Source organism: Odocoileus virginianus, chromosome 6, assembly GCF_023699985.2.
Source record: "Odocoileus virginianus isolate 20LAN1187 ecotype Illinois chromosome 6, Ovbor_1.2, whole genome shotgun sequence".
NCBI classification, from domain to species: Eukaryota; Metazoa; Chordata; class Mammalia; order Artiodactyla; family Cervidae; genus Odocoileus; species Odocoileus virginianus.
In genome coordinates, this window is record NC_069679.1 from 50,440,787 (window position 1) to 50,466,909 (window position 26,123).

Below are 26,123 nucleotides of genomic sequence, written 5' to 3' on the forward strand. Positions count from 1 at the left end.
GATTTCTTTCATCAGTGTTTTATAGTTTTCTATGTATAGGTCTTTTGTTTCTTTAGGTAGATGTACTCCTAAGTATTTTATTCTTTTTATTGCAATGATGAATGGTATTGTTTCCTTAATTTCCCTTTCTGTTTTCTCAGTGTTTAGGAATGCAAGGGATTTCTGTGTGTTAATTTTATCCAGTGTTTCCTTATATATGTTTTTTTTTTTTTACATAGTTGAGAACTACCACATAAATAATTTTCTATTTTTTTGTTTAGCATTAGAATGTAAGCACTATTCCTTGTTATAAATTCTTTCTAAAATTTTTTTATTGGCTATTAATCTATCATATGGATGCTCCATAACTATTTCAGTGTTACATGTATTTTAGGTATGTTAACTTTTTTTCCTTTAATCACCAACAGAGTTTTCCCTTTTTCTTTCTTTTTGTATACAAGTTTTTGGTATGTTTTTGATTATTTCCTTAGGATAGATACATTGAAGTAGATTTATAGGTTTTCAAGTGATCAGTATTATCAAATTATTTTCCAAAGGATTATAAAAGTGCAATATAATATACTTAACACCTGTGTCTCAATGCTCAATCTTCAAAATGAGGATGCTTATGGTACCTACTTCATGGATTGGCATGAGTATTGTATGAGTTAATATATAATACATGTAAAGTGTATAGAATAGTTCTGACATAATGTAGCTATCATAGACTATATTTGTTTTAGGTGATTTTTCTTTAAAATAACATTTTATGTATAAAAATTCTCCTCCCTTACCACCTCCCACTAGATAACCTTACCCAGAGGAAACAACTTGTAGATAAAATGATAAACACTGTATCCATATTTTAATAATTTGATTACACATTTATGCATCCATAAACATTATATGAAATTGTTTTGCTGGATTCAAAATTTGGTGTGAGTGAAATTATATTGTTCATATTTTTCTGCAACTTGCTGTTTTTGGTTTAACATTGTTTTTGAGATTTCATGTGTATTGAAAAATTGTAGCTCTAATCTCTTCCCTTCAGTTGCTAATGCCACATTTTGTAAACATATGTGTGTGTGTGTGTTTTAGGTTATTCTAATTTTTCTGTTATAAGAAACAATACTACTTTCAGGAGTATTTGTTTTCTTCCCTGAGAATACTCTGTTCTCTCAACATTGGCTAGAACTTATTTGTAAAACTAGCCCTGGTGTATATTGTTTAGGGGAAGATTTTTACTTATTTACTTTATTTACTATTATTTATATACTATTATTTACTGTATTTACTGTTGCTTCTTGAGTCCATTGTGGTAATTTCTATTTTTCTGAGAATTTTACCATTTTTGTTCATTTTCATATTTGTTGGCATAAAATAGTCTCTTTCAATTTGTGCCACAGCTATAGTTCTGTCAGTTTTAAATTCCAGAGGTTTGCAATTTCTCTGTTTTTCTTAGTCAGTTTTGCTTGGATATTTGTCAATTTTATCAGTGCTTTTGAAGAAGTAAATTCTGTTTTTTATATCTTAATTTATGCTCTTAGTTTTTTTTTCCTTTTCTATTTGTTTGGGTTTAGTCCCTTATTTTTGTCCTAACTCCTTAAGTTGAATATGTACTTCACTAATTTGCAGCCTCTTTTTTTAATATAAGTAGTTATGACTATCAATTTGGCCACTATATACAAGTTGTGCTAGAGTATCTTTATTGTGATTTAATTTTTATTAAATTACTGTTTTGATTTCTTCCTAAGTCATGTATTTTTGAATTTCCAAATGTATAGGTTTTTTCTTACTAATTTCTAGCTTAGTGTGGCTATAGATGTCTATATGATTATGATTCTTTGGAATTAATTAGTTAATTTGGACTTTTTATTGCGGCCTAATATATGATACATTTTGATAAATATTCCAGGTGTTCAGTATACTGTTCTATGTGTGTTGTGTGTGTGTGCATGTGCAGTTGCTCTTTTGTGTCTGTCTCTTTGTGACCCCCATGGGCTGTAGCCCTCCAGGCTCCTCTGTCCATGGAATTTTCCAGTCAAGCATACTGCTGTGTTTGCCATTCCCTATTCCAGAGGATCTTCCCGACCCAGGGATGGAACCTGCATCTCTTGGGTCTCCTGGATTGGCAAGTGAATTCTTTACCACTAGTGCCACCTGGAAAGCCCTGTGCCCATTAAGTCAAGTTTGTTAATCATTTAAATTACACCTTTGCTAGTAATTTTGTCTGCTTGTGCTATCAATTACTGAGATATATTTATGGTAAAATCCTATGCTATTAAGGTGAATTTGTCTGCTTTTTCTTATCTTTACTTTATTTCAAAACTAGTTCAGTAGATGCATACAAGTATAGAACTGATACATTTTCCTAGTGAGTTAAGATTTTATTGTTGTAGAGTGATTTCATATTTAGTAAATGCCTCTAAGTCTTTTGTCTAATAGTAATGTAGATACAACAGCTTTGTTTTGTTTATTCACTTTATACATTTATTTGGTTTAGTTTCTGTTATCTTGTGTTTTATTAGTATTTTTCTGCTTTGTACAGATATTTACTTTATATTTCTTTTTCTCCTATCTTTCCCTTTCAGTGGTTATCCTGAATATTTTAAAATGTTGATATAAAGTCTGAAGTTAATAGGATTATTCTCAAAAGCTGAATGACCTTTGAATTCTCTAATTTTAATCACTTTCCTACTGAATTATTTGCTATTATTGCTTAATGTTTTAGTTATATATTTACTTTTTATCCAGTCCCACAAAATAGGCATTTTATTAGTACTTACTTATCTTATTATTTGCTTTCACAGATCATGGCACTATTATTTTCCCCCCTGAAGCATATATTTTAAAAGCTCTTTCAATGAGTATCTGTTGTTAGTAAATTCTCTCAATTTTGATTCATCTATAAATGTCTTCAAAGATGAAGTTATATAGTTTAAGGTAGTTATTTTCCCTCAGCACTTTTAGAATATTCCAGTCTTCTGGCTTCCATTATTGCTATTGAGTCAGCTGTCAGCTGAATTGTCCTTTCTTTGTAGGTAAGCTGTGTTCTTCTTGTAGCTGATTTTAAGATCTTTGTCTTTGGCATATAGTTTTACTACAGTGAGGATGTGGATTATCCTTTATTGGGCTTTCACAATTGAGAATTCAATTTTTTAAAATAAATTCTGGAAAATTCTCAACATGTCTTTGAATATTGCCTGTTCTCCCTTTGTAGGGCAGTCCTTTTCTGCCCTTCCTTGTTGCTCAGGGTGTCATCTGTTAAGATCCTGGCTTTGTAAAGTAAGGGCTTTCAATTTTCTTTTCCACCATTGTTGTTGTTGTGTTGTGTTAGTTGCTCAGTTGTGCCCGACTCTTTGTGACCCCATGGACTGCAGCCCACCAGGCTCCTCTGTCCATGAGATTTTTCCAGGCAAGGATACTGGAGTAGGTTGCCATTTCCTTCTCCAGGGGATCTTCCCAACCCAGAAATTGAACCCGGGTCTCCTGCACTGCAGGCAGATTCTTTACCAACTAAGCTACAGGGATTGGAACTCTTTAATTTATTTAGATTAGAAGTAATCCTTTATTATATTCATGTTTTTTTCATATTTATTTTATATCTATTCTTTTCAAGATTTATGGTTTTATGTACTCTTTTCTTTTGAGATGTAGTGTGAATTCATAGACTTTGACAGAATCAGTTTGTTAAGTTAATTATTTTTAATGTCTTTATTCTTTCATTTCTCCCTCTGCTTCCACTTCCTTTGCTGAAATTATTGTAACTTGGCAAATGGAGGCTTTTTCATTTCTTACGCCTCTGATATTCTTACTTTCTGGTAAGAATGGAATTTCCCAGATCCATGATTTTTCCTTTTCTGAGACATGAATTTGGTCTACTTTTAAAGAGTCCTGGTTCCTTTTAGTGAACAATGGTATCAGAGATGAAAATAAGAGTGTTACGTGTAGACATGAGCACTATTGATAGTTAACTGTGCTATTGCTTTGAACCAGTTTTAGGGACTGAACTGAAAAAAGGTATTTCTTTTACCAGGTCACAGTGATCTTTCCAATTTAACACAACATACTTCTGTACTGTAAAAAAAAAAAAGCATATAATATATGGTTTTCTTAACCCTTAGAATTTACTAATTGCTTCATTGACTAGCAGGAACTTTAAAACCAAACTTAGAGTTAGTAGAGTAAAACAGTTCCCACTGTCTTTAAGGTCATCAGATTATCTTCTTAGAGTCTATTTTCAGTGAATTTAAGTAGTTTAAGAGAAGTAAAAAGAATACTGGAGTTAGAGACAGAAAACTTGAATTCTAGTGTTAGCTTAATCACATAGCATTTTGCAAGTAACTTAAGGTCTCAAAAACTACTTCATCTGTCCATAACAGATATGAAAACACTGAAGATACCATATAAATATGTCAATGATAAAACTAGGTAATACAACATTTGCTTTATTCAATATTATGTTTACTTGGTTGTTGACTTTTTAGTTTCTTCTGAACCATCTAAAAGTAATTCCTAGATTTTAAGAGAAGGAAATGGCAACCCACTCCAGTATTTTTGCCTGGGAAATCCCAGGGACGGAGAAGCCTGGTAGGCTACGGTCCATGGGGTGGCAAAGAGTCGGACACGACTAAGCGACTTCACTTCACTCACAGATTCAATACCTGCATATTTTAGATATATAGGTCATTTATAAAGTGATTCAGAATGCTCTTAGTATTTCATTACTCTTTTTCATTATGCATTTATTTGACTGTGATATAAGATGAACCTGCTTCATAAAGCACTTCTCTTTAATAAATGATATTATAGTAAGGCCTCAGTGTGCTATATTTCAATGAAAACAAGAACCGGTGCTCTTATTTACAAATCTGCAAACTTTTAGAAATACTACTACAAGCATATAGTTTTAAAATTTTCAGTGGCAGTTGATCAAATATGAATTGATAATAATATCCTTATTTGTGTTTTAGGTGGTCTTGGAGGCATTGGAATGGGACTTGGTCCAGGTGGACAACCTATTAGTGCCAGCCAGTTGAACATAGGTGGTGTAATGGGAAATTTAGGTCCAAGTGGTAAGTATTCTAACTTTATTATTTCTTTTCAAATGATACATTTGTTAGATTGTAAAGCTTATACTTACAGTTTGTAATAATGTTGAAAGGACTCTAGTTTATAATTGAGTATTTAAGATGTTACTTCAGTCTGAAAAAAGAATGAAACCTTAAGAGCAGAGAACATGAAAGAGATTGGGCAAAGGTCAGGAGGGTTCCTCTGAGGCCAGCCATGTTACAGTTAGCCTTTTAGTACTGTGGATTTTGAATTGTCAAAGGAGAATATGCAGTATTGTTTGTGTCTTGTATATCATGGATATACTTTATTTGTGGAATGGGTGAAATACTACCATATTGTAAGGAATTTAAATTTGAATATCTAGTTGGAAAGGTAGCTTGTCAGATAGCTGTTTGACTCTTCACCTAGAGTAATCTACAGTTTATCTTTGAAAATTAATTTTTAAGCTTTTTGGTTTTAGAACCCTTTTATACTTTTAAAATTTGTTGAGGACTCAAAGTGCTTTTGTGTATGTGGTTATATTTGTCGGTATTTACTTTATTAGAAATTAAAAATTAGAACTTAAAAATTTGCATATTTAAAATAATAATAAACTTATTATGTGTTAACATAAATATAGATATAGTTTTTAAGAAAACAAAAATTAGAAGAGTGATATTTCACCTTTTGTGCATCTCTATTTGGCTTAATGCAAGATAATCATGCTCTTATATTTGCTTCTGAATTCAGTTCATTATAATACCATCTATTGTGTAGTTTCTGGAAAATTCCACCTTATACTCAGGAGAAAGTGAGAGTAAAACAGTCAATATCTTAGTATTATTTGAATAATAAAATAGTTTTGACCTGTTGAGCTCTCAAAGGTCCCCATACCATATTTTGAGAATTGCTATTTTAATTGATGGACTAATAAATGCTCTCTGGTTCCTGTTTTTGTTGAGGTGCTATAGCTACAATTTAAATTGTGAGGTTAGTTAAAATAATCATTCTCATTTAAACAGGTGGAAATTTTCTCCTTTACTCTTAGGCCTTCTGCCCTCCTAAACACATACTATTTTTATTCTTTTTTACTGATCCCTTAGCTGCTATGTTTAAAGGAGACCTGATTTCTCAATCTGCTGTAGTGATACTTGTGTGTGTGAATTGAAAAAATAATGAACTCTTGCCCAATCCTAGATATTCTCTAACCGAATGTGAGCATGACCAGTGAATTTTGTTTTCTTGACTAATGAATATTCACAGAGGCCTTTTTAAAGACTCTTGATTAGACAACTGCTATGGCATAGCACTTTAAACCATCCTGTCTGTGCCCTGCTGCTTCTCTAGTGTTCCACTGTGACTAGACTAGTATTATATCTATTGTGCTTTTGCATTTTGTCACTCTTTAGTCATTAAAATAAAGTTTATTGAAAGTAAATATTGTGTATTTCATTTGAGGTATGGGAATGGATGGTCCAGGTTTTGGAGGAATGAATAGAATTGGAGGAGGTATGTATAAGTATTTCTTTTTTTTTTTTTTTGTATGTACCCATCACCATGTTAAGTGAATTAGAAATATGTTAAGAATTCTAAGGAAAACAAAACATGATTTACTATTGGCTCATGTCCTAAAGGCTGTGAGCAGAAATTGAGCCTGGTACATACTTAAGGGATATGGAAGGTGATGTGTTATGAAGCAGTTGCACAAGGGTAGGGTAGGTGAAGAGTTTTTACTGATGAGACTTAACATTTACAAAATGCACCATTCACCTATACAGCTGACAGTCACATCTCAAACTTAATCTTTATTTCATAGGAATTGGGTTTGGTGGTCTGGAAGCAATGAATAGCATGGGAGGATTTGGAGGAGTTGGTCGAATGGGAGGTAGGTAAATGTATATAGTGGGATATGTGTGGTACATTTCATTTTCCTTATTATTAAAAATGTCCCCCCTTTACTTAGGGATGGATACCATAGATATTTTCAGAGGATGTATGGGCACTAGGGGATAAGGACAGATATAGCAGGACTGGGATATATGTGGCATAGAAAGTAGGTTGGGTGAATCACGGACTTTCTGTATTGTGATTTTTGCTGTCTTTACAGTTTAGTTTCAATAAGTTCCTAAATCGATTACTGTTTATTGATAATACTTGAAAAAGGGTTAATTTGTTGCATAATCTTTTCAGAGCTATACCGTGGTGCGATGACTAGTAGCATGGACAGAGATTTTGGACGTGGTGATATTGGAATAAATCGAGGCTTTGGAGATTCCTTTGGTAGACTTGGTAGGGCTGGCTGTTTACTTCTCCTTTTCTTTTTGCAGGTTATATTTTTAGAGTTTGGCTCTCTTTTTTATGAAAAAGTAGACATTTAAAATGTTTCATGCAGTTTATTACTTGAAGAAAAATACTTTACAGATTTTAATGTACTAGCTCTCTTTTTCAGTTACATATCTGAACCCTATTTCTAGAAGACTTTGTATTTTTCAGTTTTTTTACATCTTCTGAGAGCATGGTACTTTGGGAATTTTAAAGTATGATTATTAATTAGTATATTATCTTTCCATCCTTGTTTAGGCAGTGCAATGATTGGAGGGTTTGCAGGAAGAATAGGAGCTTCTAACATGGGTCCAGTAGGATCTGGAATAAGTAGGTTTAAATTTTACTAGAATTTTATAGTAATATTTGAGTACTTGCAAAAAACTTTGCAAGAGTAGTTATTGTAGTATAGTAATACTTTGTTCTTAAATGTTACTATGACTTGTAATTTAGAGAAACTTTGGTAGTTATTGAGCTTTACTGTTTGAAATTTCTAAACTAACTTTGAATTTTACTTCTTTGACATTTCTAAACACCAGAATATGTGTTTAATGTCACCCAATTCAAGAACATTTATTCCAACTAATGAATCTGGGGATTTTTCTAATCATGTGTCAGGAACAACATTAGCTTTAGCATCAATTTTGTTTCCTTTCTTATATTGGAGACTAGCTTATTTCATCTATGAACAGCTTGTGTCTTCTGGTAAACATGGGTGAATTGCCTCAGATCTAACACTTCTTGAGACCTCCTGAGTTTGATGGCAAGATTGAAAGAGATGCTTATTTCCTCGCCTCTTAAATCTTTCCATGATAGAATCAAGAGTACCATTGTTGCAACCCTAGAGAATTCTAAATTTCTTCCCTCTATTTCCACTAGTACATTTTAGGACTTATATTAAGCCTTAACACAAGGCTGATAATTTTGACTCCTGTTGAACCATGTCTGTGTGAGCTCTCCATACTTTATTGACTTCCTTTAATTGATTGAAATCTCACAGATAGGAAACACAGTCTACTTGAACTGTTCTAAGAGTGAGTTTTAAAAAAATCTTGTCAGTGGAAGATACTTGTACCTTGCTTCTCATTTTATTCTTTTCAACATCTTTTGTCAACCTTGGCCATTTTCCTGTTAAATATAATATCCCTATCTTCCTTTCTCACCTCAGTGTCTATACTTCTGTTCCCCTAATTTTATATTTGTTGTTAACAGAAAACAAATTTGAGGGTGATGTTAGTTTTTAGAATGGGGATACTAGAATAGCTATGAGAAACAAGGATACATTTGAGAAAGAGTAGAATTGGAATAAAGAGGATTCAACTTGAATATAGCAATCAAGTGGGTATGAGATACAAGCTAGATTCTCAGGCTCTGGCTAAAGGGATGTGATTCTGTTTTTTGTTATCTCTACAAGTTCTGTATAACATAGAGACTAAAAGTTAGGTTCTTTGGTTATTGGAAATTGAATTGATATGAAAAGAGAAATTATATGTGAGACAAGATGCTGAGGTGAAAGGTAAGCTAGGAAGAGAATATCATGTAGGATAGTATGATGAGAGCAACAGTTGGTGTGTGAGTTGTAATTATTTCAATTTATCCCATATGTCTTTGTTCTAATAATTACTAAACTTAGTAATATTAGAAAATGAAAATGAGGGGAAAAACTACTATAACATTAATGAATAAAATATTAATAATTGGTAGAAAATTTATATTATGTTTTATAATATGAGTATAACTTCATAGAAATGTGTATGTCTAATGTAGTTATACAGTGGCTAGAATAAACTGATTCAGTTAGCCATTAACATTCAACTAACCTAATATATACCAAATTAAAATTTGTTCCTTGGAAGATTGTTTTATATCACATGTATGAAAATAATTTTATGTTTATATATTGTCTAATCACATAAATAAATTAATTTTTATCTCCCTTTCTTTCTCAAAAATGATTCTCTCCCTCCTCTTTCTCTCCTTCTTCTTGCTTCTCCTTTTCCTTCTGCTTTTAAAACAAAAATACCAAATTCCCAAATCCTCCCTTCCCTTCTTGAAAATCCAGGTGGTGGAATGGGTGGCATGAACAGTGTGACTGGAGGAATGGGGATGGGACTGGATCGGATGAGTTCCAGCTTTGATAGAATGGGACCAGGTATAGGAGCTATACTGGAGAGAAGCATCGATATGGATCGAGGATTTTTATCGGGTCCGATGGGAAGCGGAATGAGAGACAGAATAGGCTCCAAAGGCAACCAGATATTTGTCAGAAATGTAAGCAACTAAATGTAAAGGATACTTAAAATTAATTTTTTCCTTGTATATCTGTTACTAATACCTTTTTTCATTCTAGCTGCCTTTTGACTTGACTTGGCAGAAACTAAAAGAGAAATTCAGTCAGTGTGGTAAGTATGCCAAACTGTAGATATATTAATATTGACTATGGAGGAAAAATTGATTTTAAACTTTAAAATACTGCTTAGATCATTACCTTTCCATATGCTTATTCCTGAGTTAATTCCACTTCAAAGAAATGAATTATTTTGCTATCCTCTGATATAACAGCAGTGCATATTAGTACTAAATAACAAGATTTAGAGTAGAGTTTGTCATTGAGTAGAGTCTTTGTGGATAAAAAAGGTGCATATTTTATTACCTGATTTTAACATGGTTACTATATCATCACTGGTTGCATTTAAAAAGATTTTTTTTCCCTGTGGGAAATATTAACGAGTGGTTTTTTTTTGTTTGTTTATGATGTAGTGCAGTGCATTGTCAGTATGACCCAATGAAATCCTGACTTCTAAGTGATATGGAGTTAATAGATGAGACCCATTCTGCATACTCTTGTCACTTGTACAACTCAGGTAGCTTAGGTGGTAGGTAGCATAGCACCCACTGTCTAGAATGCCTTAGACAGGTACATGCTGTTGGCCCTTCTGTTTCTTTTATAAACTGTTCTTGGCTATAATGATACTACCTGTACAACCATAATATGTTGATTAGCTCTGTAGAAAATTAGGTGGTTTATTACTTTTAAAAGAGGGCCTTTTTTTGTCATGATGAGAGAATTAGTGCGAGTGGAGCAAAGTAACAAATTTCCTGCTAATATTTGTCTGCTCTTGCATGGTAACCCAGAGAGTATAGTCATTAATAGTAAGTTATGTAGGTGGCATATAATGATGAAAAATGACTAAATAAAAGTGAAACATTCAGCCTTTGAGAGTTAATGTAAAGTTAAGAGTATTTGGACTATTATCTTTAATTTTTAGAGATCGTGAAGGGGATAAGTTTGAGTGTTCTCCTGTAAAAGTAGCCTTTGTCGCCACTATCACAGTGATAGTGATCTTTTGGAAGCTATTATCTGAGAGTACTTTATACTTAACTTTCTTATAATAATCTGTTCACATGTTTTCTTCCCTCCCAGTGGAGGCTCTTGAGGGCAAGAACCATTATCTTTTTATTCTAGCACCCTTCATTGCTTCTGTATATATAGTAAGGGTTTATTAAATGTTTATCAATGAGTTAAGCATTCTGAAAAGATCTTCATTCATTTTTTTGCTTATTTAGTCATTAATTAAATCTCCAAATACTATATTTTTGGCAGTCTGCTTGTCATTAGGATTGCAAAGAGGAAGAAAGTAAGATGTTACCACTGCCCTCAAAGAACATACAATATAAATCTGTCTATAATGTTCTAGTGACTCCTTTTAGTTGACTATCCTCTTATTTATATTTATTTAGTTTACTCAAAGAAGAGAAACATAATTTTTCTTGATAAAAAAGTTGTAAATAAGTCAGCTAGTAGTAATAGTTGCTACTAAGAGAAAGCAGAATTATGAAGTTGTTTTGAGGTATTAGTAGTCTTTGTAGGAGTAAGATCTGCCAGAATGAGTAAGCAGCTAGCCATGAATCCCATAGACTACAGGGAAGTGAACATATCAGGTCCTTAGTGAAATGCATCAAATGAGGGAGCAGTAGCAGTAAGTATAGATAACCCCTGCTATTGTAGTTTCAGTGAAAAAAAAAAAACTCCAAATATCATATGATTAAGTAGAAGTGAAACAAGATAAAGAACAAATGGGACAAATAATGACATTAATGGAAGTGTGACCAATATTGAATTGACTCTTCTTTGTCATCTGTAGGTAGATTTCCTTTCGAGATCAGACACTGTAGCAAATTTGAGGTCTTTGGTGGGCTTCTGTACTTGCTACTGGCATTGTTTTGACAGGAGGACATCATTAACTCAAAAACATATTTTAAAAGGAAAAACCTAGTAACCAAATCTACACCTTAAAAATCTGTACAACATTTTAGCTAATAAAATAAAGTGGTTAACTTTGTTATTTTAGCTCTAGTCTTACGTCCCTTGTTGATCAGTCTGTGTTATGTCATGAAAGTAATGATTTTTTTTTGTTTTCTCAATTGTAAAAGCTTCTGACTTTTAGATTTATATTAAGGTAATATAAGTTATTTCCTACCATTTTTCTATTTTAAACTTGAACTTACATCAGTGGAAAGGAAAATAAGTTATGGTAATATAGAATTAAGTGTCCAGCTATTGACAACTATGGAAGTTATTTATTTGGCTTGTATGAACTGAACAATTTTCTGCCACATCACTTTATTTATTTACTTTTAAATCTGAAGAATTTTTCTTTCTTAGAATGAGAAGTTTGTTTCTCATCTGCTTCCAAGCCTTTAGTGACCCTTTCCATAGTGTAGGTCAGTGTTTTGCTCTTTGTTAACCCCCTGGGCCCAAGGTAAGTTAAGTATATTCTCTTGGTTACTTAGTAAGAGTCTAGTGGTACTCCATGCTCTCTGCTAAAATAGTAACTGTCAGTAAATGACCCATCAGCAAGCCCTCTGATCATTAAATGTCTATAGTGGTTAATTTTCCTCAATGGGTCAGTTACAAAGGCTGAGAAAAGGTAGTATGAGTTATATAACCCTTAGTACTTCCTCAGCAAATATAATACAGGAAAAAAATCTGTTCAAATCTCCAAATATAACAAGATGAGAAGTTAAGTGAGAATAGTAAAGTAGATCTTCCTTTATTCTGCTCAGTGTAATTCCTCAGAATATGCATTTTTAAGAAGGCAGAGTATAATATAAGTGAACCATTTAGAGTTGGATCCCACATTGGTTTAGGTTATGCTAACGAGGTCAAATAGGCATAGCCTATCAACTGCCTTTAACTGTACTCAGTGGCTTAGTATGATGCAGGACCATAGCATTGCAGTGCAAGGAAAGCCCATTCTTAACTATTCCTGCTCTATCTAAACTGTAACAAAAGTAACATTGCTCTACAGATTTCCATAATCTAAGTTTCCACAAAGTTTTCTATATCAATTAGAAGATCTGTTAACTGCACAGAAAATGGAGACTTGTGGTAGATTTTATTTACTAAAACACATGCTGCTTCCCTTGTGGCTCAGCTGGTAAAGAATCTGCCTACAGTGCAGGAGACCTGGGTTCGATCCCTGGGTTGGGAAGATCCCCTGGAGAAGGGAAAGGCTACCCAATCCAGTTTTCTGGCCTGGAGAATCCCATGGACTATCCATGGGGTTGCAAAAAGTCAGACATGACTGAGCAGCTTTCACATGCTGCATCAAGCATGACTTAGTGTAGTCAAGATTAACTTAACAGTAAAACAATGCAGTATGAGTAGAAAGACAATATGAAGAACATTCACAGATAATTACTTTCTATTGTTTGTAAAGAAACCCTAAAACTGTTTTTTGTCTCCTGTTTCATAATTGTAGTTTCTTGTGGAATATCTTGATTTGCATTTTTTTCTCCCATGGTTATGTTATAGCTATACTTTGGAAGTAGATTTTATTCAACTATTTATTTATTTATACTTGGCCTGTTTTTGGATATGCTTTTCCATCATTTTCCAGAGTATACCCCACAAGATTAGTTAATAGACTGAGTTAAATAAAGTAGAAAGGTTTCTTTTATTGCAAGGAAGTCATTTTTGTAGTTAGAGTATGTAACAGCAATATCTTTGATCATTGTAATACTGATTTCTCATTTCATACTCTTTTGTCCTATTTGTTGTTGTTCAGTAGCTCAGTTGTGTCCAGTTCTTTGCAACCGCATTAACTGCAGCTTGCCAGGCTTCCCTGTCCTTCACCGTCTCCTGGAGCTTTCTCAAACTCATGTCCATTGAGTCAGTGATGCCATCCAACCATCTCGTCCTTGTCATCCCCTTCTCCTCCTGCATCAGTCTTTCCCAGCATCAGGGTCTTATTTAATGAGTTGGTTCTTTGCATCAGGTGGGCAAAGTATTGGAGCTTCAGCTTCAACATCAGCCCTTCCAGTGAATATACAGGGTTGATTTCCTTTAGGATTGACTGGTTTGATCTCCTTGCAGTCTAAGGGACTCTCAAGAGTCTTCTTCAGCACCATATTTCTAAAGCATCAGTTTGTCCTATACTGTTACTGAAATAGCAGTACTATGTTATTTTTCTTGAAATCATCTAAGATCAGTAGATTTTTAAGTCATTTAGGAGTCCTCAGAGCATGGAAAAAGCCAGGGAAATCTGATATTACTCACTTAAAGCTAAACTTTTTTCTCCTCAATTATTTTGTCTTTAGAAAAGAAAATATCTCTATTGGTGTTTTTATGGAATTGAGAAACTTGGAAAACAGAACTTTCCAGTTCTAAGCCTGAGTGTCCAGAATATAAGAAAGTTCAGTTATCTTAGCTGATAGACCTTGTCAGCTGAACAGCCTTGTGATCATTGTGAAGTCAGGAATTTGGGGGTCTGAATCATGATTCCTAAACAGAGGGAAAATTTAAGAGGAAAAAACGGAGAAACTTGTCCTAGGAGATTAACATATTTTTGCAAGAGATAATTACATATTTTCCTTTGAAGTTATGAAGATTTCTTGCTTGAGTGAACCTCAGTATTACTGTTAAACCTATGGTAGGATACTTATGTTAAGAAAAACCCTAAAATTTTTAGGATAACGAAGAACCTTTAACCTTAAAAGCTCTTGAATGTTCTCCACAGTCCTCTTTGAAATCACTGAAAAATGCTGCCATTTACTAAGATGTGCTTTAGTTAAACTTGGTTGTTTTCAGGTCCCAGCATTTGAGATACTAAGAGGACTATGGAAATTACTCTGCATTTATCTTTAAAGCTTTTTTAAAAATATAGTTTTTCATTTCATTTTATGATGTAAAATGTTTCATTTTATGATATTTATTAGAAAATATGATTTCTGTGTATGTTTTTTACTTTTTTCTTCCAGTTTCATTGAGATATAATTGACATACAGCACTATATAAGTTTAAGGTGTACAGCATAAATGGTTTGACTTACACATGTAAAATGATTACTACAAGAAGCTCAGTGAACACCCATCATCTCATAGACACAAATTAAAGAAACAGAAAACAAATTTTCCTTGGGATTTAGGATTTTTTCTGAGGATTTATTCTTAATAACTTTCATATATAGCATATAGTAGTGTTAATTATATTTATCATGTTATACATTACATCTCTAGTACTTACTTATCTTATAACTGGAAGTTTGTACCTTTTGACTGCCTTCTTATTAATTCCCCCTCTCCAGCCCTCTCCCTGCCTCTGACAACTACAAATCTGACCTCTTTTTTTTCTGAGTTTGTTTCTTTGCTTTTGAAATATAATTAATCTACAACCTTATGTAGTTCCTGTTACACAACCTAGTTACTCGATATTTCCCTACTTTTTAGATGATCATCTCGATAAAGTCTAGTTACAATTTACCACCATAAAAAGATGCTAGTTATTGACTATGTTCCCCATGTAGTATGTTTCATACCCATGATTCATTTATTTTGTGATTGGAAGTTTGTACCTCTTAATCTTCCACTCAGACAACCTTACCTGTTCTCTGTACAACTTTTTCTATCTTGTTTGTTTATTTGTTTTTTAGATTCAATATATAAATGAAATTGTAAAATGTTTATCTTTCTATGTCTGGCTTATTTCACTTAGCATAATAACCTCTAGGTCCATCCATGCTGTTGCAAATGGCAAGATTTCATTCTTTTTTTATGGAATTTTTAGTTAGTTTCTGTATCTTGCCATGAACAAAGGGGTGTGTATATCTTTCTTAGTGTTTTTGTTTTCTTTGGATAAATACCCAGGAGTAGAATTGCTGGATCATATCATATAGTATTACTGTTTTTAATTTATTGGAGAATCTCCATATTGTTTTCTATAGTGGCAACAACAATTTACATTCCTACTAAGGGTGCACAGCGGTGGTTTGTTTTTTACCAGTTGTAGGTTAAAAATTGTTTGGATCAACTTTAACCATTGTAATATAATTTCTCTGGAAATTAGTCTGTTTTGGAACTTTTAGAAGGGCCTTCCCTGGTGGCTCAGTGGTAAAGAATCTTCCTGCCAATGTTGGGAACCAACGGTTCAATCCCTGGGTCAGGAAGATCCCCTGAAGAAGGAAATGGCAACCCACTCCAGGATAATTGCCTGGGAAGACCATGGGCAGAGGAGCTGGGTGGGCTATGGTCAATGGGATCACAAAGAGTCAGATGTGACTTAGCGACTAAACAACAGATAACTTTTAGAACACAGTTAAAGACTGCCTAACCTGGGTTACAGGTCATGGTTTTGGCTCAGTGTGATATAATGAATAGTTAATAAAACTTGAACCATTTAATTAGCATTAAGTAGATGGGTAACTCGGTTTAAAAAAAAATGCAGTAATGGGGCAAGGTGGTGATGGATAAATAAACAAAAGTAAAAAATAGTCCAGGATGTTGTTAGAAATCATTCAGATCAAACTTTAAACATGAAAAAAATCTTACTCATGCACTCAGATTAAAAATCCATCCCATCACGTGGAAAGGGCTTATGCAATTTTTTGATAAGCCCTTTTCTTTTACCTTCCTCCCTTTTCCTTTTTTTTTTTTCCCCTTTATAGAACTAAATATGTCTGGCTCTTTGATTTTATTGCCAGACTAAAGTTAGCTCATAGTGATCTGGCAGCTACATATTCAAAGGGAGGGAAACATGGTAAGTAGTTACACACCTCATGATCTAAATCTGTGTGAACTGGGTTATCATACATCCCTGTTTGCCTGCGGATAGTGTCAGTGTTTATGTCTGTTATCTGTGTGTACTTAGTAGTATCTCTCCCTTTTACTCTCAAGTTTCTGGTTTGGATGATGGATTTTTATGGCCATATATTTTTATAAATGATATGCATTTATTTCAAATACCAGTCTGTATAGAGTCAGTAATGATATTAACTCTAAAGAGAACCATTGTCTGGTTTTCTTCCTCCTGAAAGTTCCTCTCTAAGGTCTTTCTTTGTGCTCTTGTCATCATCAGTGTTTTCTACCTTTATTGATTTAAATCTATAGTATCACTTCCATGTCTGTTTCCATAAATACTTGGTGCCACTCTTACATGTAGAGTTCAAACTAAGATATTGAGTAAACGACTTTGCACTGTGAGTGAAAACAGAATTAGCGGAGCCCTTTGTGGACCTGGTAAAAATTAAATTCCTGGGTGGTGGTTACTGTTTTCAGGGATGAAACAGTGATATGGAGGATAAAAGAGAAAGAAAAGAGATTAGGGGATTGAGTATAAAACAAGAAATTTTCAAAAAATAATTTTGTTTGGATTTGTGTTTGTTATTAGGCATGGTAACTAGGTATTGTTTTGTGCTAGCTTACTTTATTTTGCTATAAAATTCACTTTAGAAATAAATATTTACATTAAAAATTTTCATTTTAATAAAATATTAAACCCTAAGCAAATTTATTTTTATTTCAATTTTGTATATTATAGCCTTCATTTATTACTGCATATGAATTGCATTATATACAGAATATTAAATGATGAGAGTAATACTTATATGATGTGCTATTTTAAAATCATTAATGTTTTTAGCCATGTTACTTGTCACTTTATAGGCTATGAAAAATTTCAAACCTGTATACTGAAATGGAACCTGTTTAAACTGACAGCTAATTCTATAATTTTTCTTTTACAGGTCATGTAATGTTTGCAGAAATAAAAATGGAGAATGGAAAGTCAAAAGGCTGTGGAACGGTCAGATTTGACTCCCCAGAATCAGCTGAAAAAGCCTGCAGAATAATGAATGGCATAAAAATCAGTGGCAGAGAAATTGACGTTCGCTTGGATCGTAATGCATAATTTGAAACCACGGTTGGAACATTCTTCTATGTTTTGCTGAATCTCCTAGTAAACGTCATTTTTTAAGTAATACTGTCTGCTTACAAAAAGTTGTAAAAATGAACTTCTAAAACTTCCCACCAGTTTTTAACAGTATAGTGTTAAATATACTGTGATTTTTGTTAATCTGAAGTTTAGGTTTTTAAGACAGCAAGTCTGGTCATTCAGTTTAAATGAATGGTTAAACTATTTTTAATGAAGTAAGCCATTTTTTTGTTATTTTCAGTTCTGCATAGTGGGATTTGTTTGTTAAAAGTGTCTCCAGCTTTTATCAACTTACTGTAAGGTAAAGCATAGATGATTTTTTCCAAAACTTCTGTTTAATATATGTAATTGTCCTTGAAAAGAAAGGGCTCAGACAAATTAGGATATGATTTTGGTTGACTTTAAATTACTTTTGTTGATTAAAAAGTTACTGTAAGTAAGTTTTAGATCCTGAAGTTCAGAATATTTTTTATTTGAGTTAAATGAAGAAATGGAGTTTTTCTTCTTTGCTCTTCCCCATCATTCACATTTTCCACATAACACTGTTAACATTAATCACCACAGCCCCTTACTTTATTGTTCCCAATAATTCCAAGTTCATATAGAACTGATAATGTTGTAAGCCCCAAGTACAGTAACAGACAGACTACTCCCAACTTTCTGTCTAGTTTCCAGCCATTGAGGTGAACTGCTAAGAAAAGGAAAACAATTGAAATGTTGAGAAAGATGGTTATGTAAGTTAGTCCTCTACTGTTCACTTCTATAGGAGCAGATGCATTTATAAATGCAGTTTTAATAAACCATGGAACACCTAGGCATAGCATATCAAAGACATTGGATCCCACGATGTTAGACATAGCCATATCTCCTTTGCCTGCAAAAAAAGCATGTTGTTAAATGTGCATACCAATACTGTATTTTATTAATAAGCTTCATAAGAAAAAACACTGGATACTTTTTCTGTTTGTTTTGGGTAATTGTTATATTAGAGCAAAAGTCTTACTGAATTTGTATTTTTAAATTTTAGGGGGTTAGTATTTAAAGTCTTAACATTTATTTATCTAATAATAATTATCCTTATTTATTAAACCATTTTTCAATAAGGTATGTAGATTACTTGTTGCTTTTCATTCTAACATGGTTAATTATGATTTAATTCACATTTCAGGTGAATATTATTTAGGGGATTAGATTTAGTGAAGTTAATCTGCTACTAAATAGTAAATGCTTCCTCTTGAGTTCTTTTTTCTTCAAAGTATGTTACTGAGGAAATATTTTAAAGGTATCTTTGCTTAGTGTATTTCAGTCAGGCTTTTAAGAATGGGCATTGCAGCTTGAGGGACCCAGTTGTTACCTTTTCTTGCAACCAACACACTTGCGATCGTGTCTGGTATGCTTGTTCCTGCTGCTAATAAAGTAAGACCCATTACTGTATCTGGAATTTCTAATGTTTCCCCTGTAACAAACATAGATATTACATATTACAAATCTTATAGATTCACTAACTGTTCTCTGCAGATATTTCTTTCCTGAAAAAGAAAATAGACATATTTAGATTTCAGAACCAATATGTACTTAGATTTTAGGTAGCAAAATATTTTAATAATAATGGTGAATTGGTAACCAAGGTAGCACAGATTTTTCATGACAGGTGGTGATATTTAATACACAAAATTCTACTGAGGAATAATTTCCCTATCTGGTATGCTTATAGAAGTTTTGGATATCCACTGTTATCAAGGCTGTTGCTTAAAATATGCCAATAAGATTGGTCATTTTCTCTTTTCCTTTTTGAAAACATTTCCTAAAGAGGTCAGATTTAAGCAAATTATTTATAGCTATTTTTAGGCTGTAAATATGTTAACATGGTATGCATTTTTAAAGTTCTACTTTAGTGATATACGTTAGTTTAGGTGTTTCCTTTGGGAAATCATAAATCTGAGGAAAACAGAATAGGCTTCTACTTGAGTCTTTCTAACTTTGTGGTCCTGGTTTAATACTTCTGTTAAATCTGATGGCAGTTCATCATTTTTCGTAAATGTATCCATTTTGGGAAACAGAACTAGAATGTAACTGCTCTTAATATTGTAATTGAAAACTTGCTTTACAATTCTTTTTTTCTTAAAATGTTAATTTAAAAAAACTTCAAGTAGCATATTTATTGCATGCTTATATATTGCTATTGGAACTGTAATTGGTTGTTAATTTGTTACTGGTTTGCCAGAGTTCATATGTACATGAATAACACTGACATTTATCATCTTGGGGACTGTTCTGTGACCTGGTACTTGATTTTGTTCTTTTCTTGCTTTCCTAATGTCAAGTATGATCTGGCTGAGAACATTTATGGAGAGATTTAATATGCAGGCTATTGGATTTTTCCATATTATGCATAAAAAAAGAAATATTCTTAGAATAGCATACTATTCTAAGTCATATTAATTTGAGAAAAGTCAGAGGTCAGGAAACTTTTTTTTGAAAGTGTGAGATAGTAATTTTTTTAGGTTTTGTAGGCTATACAATCTCTGTTGCAATTATTCAGCTCTGCCAGTATAATGTGAAAGCATTCATGGATAATATATAAATGGATGGGCATGACTGTTCAGTAAAACTTAACTCGCAAAAAACAGGAGACTCAGTGATTTGAGTACACAGATGGTGGTTTGCTCACCTCTGATTAAGTCCATTCAGGTTAACTTTTTGGGAGAAATTCCTGATTTTTTTTTTGTACATTGTTTATATTCAGTTTTTCCTTCTGAACTAGGAGTTCTTTGGGACTAGAGCTGCTTATGGTCAGGCAGTTATGGTTAAATCTTAATCATGAGAGTAGTAGAAACTAAAATGAGACTTTATTTTATACCCTTTTTATTCATTTTGTAGTACGTTTGTATTACCATATTAAAAAACAAAATGTAATCCAGTTAAACAGTGAATATCCATTGTTTTCTCAAAACACTGGCACCTTGCTATGTGTTAAATTATGGAATGGGATTCAGTATAAGGACTATCTTGTGGACCCATGCAATGTGATTTAATTATTAACAAAATAGAAATTCTGTGAATTTGATATCATTTATAACATGTTCCTTTGACTTGTACCCCTGGGCTGTGTAATGGTGACCATATAGCTGACATGTGGTATACACCTCACAAAACCTGAGTGAGCTTGTTGGTATATTAATATTTAATCTTTTTGTAAATAGCACTAATCTTTATTTTTAGTCTTTGCTGAAAAACAAATTTTCTCTTTAACTAGACTATACTTAGTGAATACATGCTGTTCTTATATACAACTGATTATTTTTAAATTGTGCTCTTAAGATATTATACATACCAGTTATTGTGACCATCCAAACCAGGATATATGTAAATGCAGATATCCACAGTGCTGACATAAAAAATGTTATCACAAAATACTTTCTCCAAAACTTTCTTCTACAATCTGGTGTGGTTAGAAAAAGTAGTATAATAATGGGAAGAGATAGTACCCAAAAAATTCTTTTTAAGTCTGCTTCAGGCATGTTGAAAACACTTGGCGGATCTGTTAAGGAAAAATTAAACGATTCTGAGTTTTCTCAAATGGCCAATTAAGTTAGAAATGTCCATTTAAGAAGCTATATTGAAATAAATTAGCTGTATCAGTTTTTAAGAGGCTATTTAAAACATTTGAATATCTCATTACTGATATTGCTGGCAAAAAGAAGCTAATTGAGACTTCAGGGCTGACTGTAAAATGTGATACTCAGCATTTCTTGATTTGGGGTCTTAAATCCATCAAAGTGTTTAGGGTCATTCACTAAGTGTGTTAGAAACATAATGTTTCTGAAGTATCAGTTCAGCATCTCTTGATTTTCTACAGTGTGGATGGTTTTTAGTAACTTTTGCTTATGGGATTAACCTGGTGTCTTCCCTTAGCAACCCCAGTTGTCTGCACTTCCCAGTATTGATGATACCTCTAGCCTGCCCTAAGTATCACAAAATGTATACTTAGGGAGTAAAAGATAGCTATAGCATACATAATCTTTTTATTAAGTTGAATATTTCTGATTCTCATTATAGGTCATTTTACGGGGCTTATTTCATAATTTTCTTTCATTAATTTACTAAACAAAATCACCACAATTCTTAGAACCTTAAGAAAATTGGAAGTAGTATTGAATCTACAGTGTAACTTATAAAACTTGAGTATGTTTTTTAAATTCAATTTGTTCTATTAACTTGGTGGAAGAAGTCAATAATTATTAGATAAAAAGGAGACTTCACTTTAGATTGTTTAAAATTTGTACGGCATTTATAAAATATTGGGTTGGCCAAAAAGTTTGGTCGGTTTTTTCCATACCATCTTATGGAAAAAATTGAACAAACTTTTTGGCCAGTCCAATGCTATGCCCATATATTAGGTCACATTACAACTAAAACTAGTAAAATAACTCATATTTTTTTTTTTTTTTTTTGGCCACATTGCAGCCAATGGGCCAGAAAGTAACAGATATAATTTTATTGTAATAAAAAATGTTTGCACTGGTTTTTTAGTTTCTTGTTATAAAATTTAACTTAGAAATGTGTACTTCTTGTACCTGAAAGATGAGAAACTATAATTTTTGTAAGAAGGGGAAAATTCATGTTTTAATTTTTTCAGGTAATAAATTACTAACTTTCCTGTCTAATGTACTAAGTAAAATTAAGAATCTGTTTCTTAAACCACTTTATTAAAAAAAAAAATCCCTAAATTTGTATTTCTGGCTGTAGCTGAATTTGACTTCCTATATACTAAACATGTTAGTTGTTCAGTAGTGTCCGACTCTTTGAGATCTCATGGACTGTAGCCCTGACAGGCTCCTCTGTCCATGGGATTCTCCAGGCAAGAATACTGCAGTGGGTAGGTCATTCTTTTCCCCAGGGGATTTTGGAGGAGGAGGGCATGGAAACCCACTCCAGCAACTTAGCACACATACTATAAACATTTATTTACATGTTTTGCTACTGCTTCACATGTTTAAAATTCAACTGTTTCCTTCCTACTTTTTCTTCACACCAGCTCTTCTTCCTAAATTCCTAGTTTTTGTAAGTGATACTCTCATTTTCCTACTTTGGCATGATCAAAAGCCTCAAAATTATCTCTGCTCCCATGTAGCCCTTCAGTTGCCTGGTCTTGGTGATGCTTCCTCTGCATTGTCTCACATCTGTTTTCTTGTATTCCCACTGCCTTCACCTTGTCTAAGCATCTGTTAAACACATCAGTTGGTTTAGTAGCCATGTCTTTTTATCTCATATTTCAGTTCTGGTAATTTCTCTGCAAACCTGCAGACGCTGTTAATGTAGCCTTTAGGAATCTGTTGTATTCCTTCCTGTCCACCTTTCTTCTGCTTCTATTCTGCACATTCAGTCCTCCAGTTATGTTAGTACTTGACAGGCCTTTTCCCCATGTTATTTCTTGGTCAGTCCATGGAGTGCTGCTTACTCTTAGCTCTGCATCATTTACTTATGACACATGAAGTCTGATAAAACTTCAGTAGCTATTACCATAAATCAAGTTGTTAAAATCTTACTATTCTACAAGGCTTAGTTTGTCTGTATGATAATCTTTCCTATCTAACCATCCTCATCAAATTTTTTTTACCATCTGTCCCATTTAGGAACTATGTTTATGCTTTATTTCTTTTTCTTTAAGTATTTAAATGTTCATATTTTAGCTGTTTTGGTTTTTTTTTCTGTAATATTGGAAGCTTCTTTAAGGAGAGGTCTGCCTCTTGATCATCTCTAAATTCCCATAGTATTTTTTAAATAGTATAGTACTTGCTGAATTGAAATGAAATTAAGTTTTGCTAGTAATAGACTTAATAGTGGTCATGATGTGGTTATTACCTTCACAAACCTGACTAAGACCATGTAAACTTAATGAAAGTTGGGAGTAGCCAGAATCTTCATGAAATATTCCACTGTCAGTTCTTGATTGCCTGCGGATGAATGGTTGATCCTCATCTTCCCATCCCATCAGTGGCTGTTGTTCACTTCTCTCTTCTATTGCTTTGGCAAGACAGGTACAGCAAGGACTGCATTTCTTTATAATATACTGATTAATTTTAATGTCAAAACACAGCACCACAACATATAATCCGTATATCAAAAGCAGTAAAGTTCCTTCATACCTATAAATTAGAGAGATTTGTGTGGTTTTCAATTTAAAGTGAAAGTTATTTTAGAGTTAGTAGTTTTCGGGCAGTATCTGCTTAATTTTCTAATGAAGCAATAGAACAGAAATATTCTAGAAACATTTTGATTTTGTAGATGTGTCCAGATTTGGTTACAACATTATTAAAGACTTACTGATGAAAGTTTGACACTGTCCTTTTTGTATTATAAAAATAAGGATTATAAACTCATTCTTAATTTGTAGAATCCTTCCAAATAGCAGGCATAGAAAGTTCTTTGAAAATGTGTGTTAGTCGCTTAGTCGTGTCCAAATCTTTGCGACCCAATGGAATGTAGCCTGCCAGGCTCCTCTGCCCATGGAATTCTCCAGGCAAGAATACTGAAGTGGGTTGCCATTCCCTTCTCCAGGGATCTTCCCAACCCAAGGATCAAACCTGAGTCTCCCACACCACAGGCAGATTCTTTACCCTCTGAGCCACCTGGGAAGCCCTATTTGAAAATAATAGTAATTACAGATTTTCAAAATGAAAGTGAAAGTAATGAATAGTGATGGGGCTTCTCCACCTCGGTACATTGAAAGAAGGTAACAATTATAAGAATATAGTATCCATTCATTTCAGTTTGTTCTGGTATAGAAATTCTGTGCTAAATCAGAATATGTTAGACTTTGGCTGAAGCTTTTCAATTTGCTATACTGAGATTTTTTGATGATTTTAATGTAAAAGAGTTTGGCTTGCACCATTTTCCTATACTCTGGTTTGCTATTTAGAGAATTTTGATTATCTGATACCATCATATTTGAACCTTGCATTTACCTTTTATTTTATAGCTAGTGAATCACTGCTATAGCTTGAAAGCACAGAGTTCTTGATTTCCCTAATGAAAGGAACATTAGCTTGGATACTCCCCTAGTCATTGTCCCCTTGCAGACAACTGTTAAATCCCAGAAGCACTTCTGTTGTAACCAACAGTCTTTCCTTGGGAGACAGACTAGATTTCAGGAAGATTCACGTTGAAAATTTACTCCCTGCTAGGTCTGAAGTTTCTTGGTAGCAGGTATTAGAGCAGCACTGCCAAACTAGTATCTCAGAGGGTGCCATTGACTTCCACCATCAGGCAGTGTGCAGTCTGTGTGTGTGACATTTGTTCCATCTGTTAAGACTCATGTCATAGTGATCAACACCTGACAAATACCTGGTACGTGTTGGCTGAAAAAGTGACTGTTTCTGTTTTCTTAGAATGACAAGGCATGGGGAGATTATAAATAAAACAAATAGTCTTTAGTCTTGAAACCTAAAACATTTTTAATTTTTAGAGGAAGAGAGCTATAGTTCTCTTACTAAATGAACATCAGGGGAAAAGTTGGAGGAATTTAAAGGGACTTTGTTTATTTCTTTGTCACCTCTAATTGTGTGATCATGGCCGCTTCTAACTGAGGAAAGGTAAACAACCCAATAGATGAAAGAGCCACCAGTTGGGGCTTTAATAGACGTCAAAAGTTGGGAAACTTATGTGAAGGTAGTCAGTGGGGAGAAAGAAGGATGGTTACATCTACTGGTTAGACAAAAAGGAAGACTGATTTGACTGAAAAGTTGCACAGGGAGAACAGCCCAACCAGCAACTGTGATGAGGTTAGCTCAGAGATCTACGGGAAAAATGCATGGACGTGGTAGATGATGGAGAAGTGAAAGAAACAACATTTCTGAAGAAAAAGTTACTAAACCAGAATTTTATAAAAATACTCTCTGTAATTGTTTTACATAAGAGTAATGATTGTTTCAAGCTTACCAGTAAACTTGGTTGTCAAATATTATGGCAAGAAGTGCTGCTATACTGATAGCATATGCCGCACAGTCTCTGAATAGGGGCCAACATGATAGCGTTGAAACCTGTAAAAATAATTAGTGTTTCCATTACACTGTTAACTTCTTCAAGTACTTGCTTAGTGTAATACTAAAATTATTTGTATATTTGTAGTTAAACATTGTTATCTTTTGCATATTGCTTTTAGAGAAAGGAATTTTAAGAAAAATTGTGTTTCTAAACCTAGTCTGATTTTCATAAATTTGACCAAGAGGTATTTGTGGGTTAACTTAAAATTGAATACATGTTGTTTTTCTACTGATTAATAAACTTAATTGAACACATTCCTAGTGCCTTGTTTGTTCCAGACTATAAACAATTCTTTTTTTTTCTTTGTCTTTTTTTTATAAATTTATTTACTTTTTAATTGAAGGATAATTGCTTTACAGAATTTTGTTCTTTTCTGTCAAACTCTGTCAAATTCTGTTGTTTTCTGTTGTTTCTGTGGATGAACCTAGAGCCTATTATACAGAGTGAAGTAAGCCAGAAAGAGAGAAATATCGTATACCAACGCATATATACAGAATCTAGAAAAATGGTACTG

The 26,123-nt window shown here is 33.2% G+C and overlaps 2 protein-coding genes across 3 annotated transcripts in view; one reads left to right on the top strand and one right to left on the bottom strand.

Moving 5' to 3' along the window:
• MYEF2 (myelin expression factor 2) overlaps positions 1–25,863 on the top strand; it is a 42,557-nt gene extending 16,694 nt beyond the window's left edge. Inside the window, exons 10-17 of one of the 2 annotated variants that reach the window (XM_020875473.2) lie at positions 4,953–5,054; positions 6,490–6,540; positions 6,848–6,916; positions 7,222–7,320; positions 7,612–7,683; positions 9,416–9,624; positions 9,704–9,755; positions 17,376–25,863. In XM_020875473.2, the coding sequence (XP_020731132.2) occupies positions 4,953–5,054; positions 6,490–6,540; positions 6,848–6,916; positions 7,222–7,320; positions 7,612–7,683; positions 9,416–9,624; positions 9,704–9,755; positions 17,376–17,539 (818 nt within the window). In that variant the 3' untranslated portion in view covers positions 17,540–25,863. The remainder of the gene's footprint in view (positions 1–4,952; positions 5,055–6,489; positions 6,541–6,847; positions 6,917–7,221; positions 7,321–7,611; positions 7,684–9,415; positions 9,625–9,703; positions 9,756–17,375) is intronic. The other variant, XM_020875474.2, reaches the window with a different exon arrangement.
• Positions 17,893–26,123, bottom strand: part of SLC24A5 (solute carrier family 24 member 5) — a 37,601-nt gene continuing 29,370 nt past the window's right edge. Inside the window, exons 6-10 of the mRNA XM_020875476.2 lie at positions 25,505–25,605; positions 23,429–23,712; positions 20,898–21,104; positions 18,918–19,019; positions 17,893–18,437 (exon numbers count right to left, since the gene is read on the bottom strand). Of these exons, the coding sequence (XP_020731135.2) occupies positions 18,115–18,437; positions 18,918–19,019; positions 20,898–21,104; positions 23,429–23,712; positions 25,505–25,605 (1,017 nt within the window). The 3' untranslated portion in view covers positions 17,893–18,114. The remainder of the gene's footprint in view (positions 18,438–18,917; positions 19,020–20,897; positions 21,105–23,428; positions 23,713–25,504; positions 25,606–26,123) is intronic.